At 20.9% G+C, this 1,706-nt stretch overlaps 1 protein-coding gene across 1 annotated transcript; it reads right to left on the reverse strand.

Annotated features, from left to right (window-relative positions):
- Positions 1–269: 269 nt before the first annotated feature.
- On the reverse strand, positions 270–1,439 carry PGSY75_0001400 (putative Leu/Phe-tRNA protein transferase; the record flags this gene model as incomplete). Its single annotated transcript, XM_018783140.1, has 1 exon — positions 270–1,439. One exon carries the CDS (start codon positions 1,437–1,439, stop codon positions 270–272), a length of 1,170 nt encoding a protein of 389 aa, XP_018639078.1.
- Positions 1,440–1,706: the final 267 nt, after the last annotated feature.

The raw sequence follows: 1,706 nt of genomic DNA on the forward strand, positions 1-1,706 counted from the left end.
AAAAAAAAAAAAAAAAAAAAAAAAAAAAAAAAAAATTCATAAATCACTCAAGGGTTATTTTATATGCCTCCTGAAATGATAAGTTGAACAGATACATAAAAAAAAAAAATATATATATACACACACATATATATATATATATATATATATATATATATGTGTGTGTATATTTTTTTTTTTTTTTTTTTTTTTTTTTTTTTTTTTTGAGACATTATAATTATATATGCTTAATAATATATCATATATATTTTATATAATAATATATATTTTTATTCCTCTTTGAATGATTGAGGGTTTGTACCTTTAATTAAAACACTACAGTTAAGTTTATCCATAAAAGGTGTTTTAAATTCAGCATGTTGATGTTTAAATAATCTATGTTTTGTATAGAATTCTTTCATAGATATTTCTTTAGATCCTATATCTTTTTTATATGGTAAGAGCATACCTAGATCCCATAGATTGAATTTTTGCATTTCTAATAATTTGGCTAGTGCACATAATTGAATAGTACCTGCACAACTTTTTCTTTGGAATCCTGTTAAACTAGTATATACAGATCCTACAGTATTTCCAATTTCTCCTGCAACTAATTCATCACCAAACCATAATTCAACAGAATGTATTTTAACATTTTTATAAGTTACATGTTTATAAAAAATTTTTTTAAATTCTTCTTGAACAAAGGGATATAACCAATTTTCTCCATGCTTTTCTACTATTCCTTCCATAACTCCTTCAAAATTTTTATCAATAGATATATAAAAATGTTTACATTTTTTTTTTACTTTTTTTGATATATGTATTTCACTTGGATGCATGCATGATCTAATAAAATGAATTTTAGGTATTAATAAACATTCTTTATACATAATAGTTTTAGAGTTTTCCATTTTATAAATCTTTTGTTTACTAGCTACAGGTATAAAACCTTCATAAAATAATCTACAAATAAAACTAGCCTCACAATGCACTGTCCATGTATTTTCATATTCATAATTTTCTTGTATTAATATATCTACAATTTTTTCTATATTATGATAAGGTGTAAGTAATGGATAATAATTTAAACAACTATTTTTTTTCATCAAATTAAATATTTTTTTTAATATCTCAGGTTCTTCTATTGACATTTTTTCGACAATCTTGTTTATATTTACATCGTCATCTAGAGCTATATTATTTTTTTTTTCTTCACATGAATTTTTTTTCTCATCACAAGAATTATTTTTCTCATCACAAGAATTTTTTTTCTCGTCACAAGAATTTTTTTTCTCATCATTTTTTTTTTTCTCGTCACAAGAATTTTTTTTCTCATCATTTTTTTTTTTCTCGTCACATAATTTTTCTTTCTCCTCTTGTGTGTTTTCTTTATTGACACATTCATTAATATCTGCTTGGTTTTTACATTTTATTTTATCAGACTCATTTCTATTCATTTTAGATTTTATATTATTACCACTTAGATATCCTTGTTCACTAATATATTTTCTTATTTATAATTTTTTATAATTTTTTATTATTTTATGTTATTTATCTGATTTATTTTATTTTATTTTTATTTATTTATTTTTTTTTTTTTTTTTGGTTTCATTTACACATTTTTCAAAAAAGGAAGAAAAAAAATATACTTCTCTGACGAATTCTTTACACTTATTATATTCTTAAATAAACATTGGCATTTATAAATTTATTATATTTAAAAA

Source organism: Plasmodium gaboni, assembly GCF_001602025.1.
Source record: "Plasmodium gaboni strain SY75 chromosome Unknown, whole genome shotgun sequence".
Lineage (NCBI taxonomy): Eukaryota > Apicomplexa > Aconoidasida > Haemosporida > Plasmodiidae > Plasmodium > Plasmodium gaboni.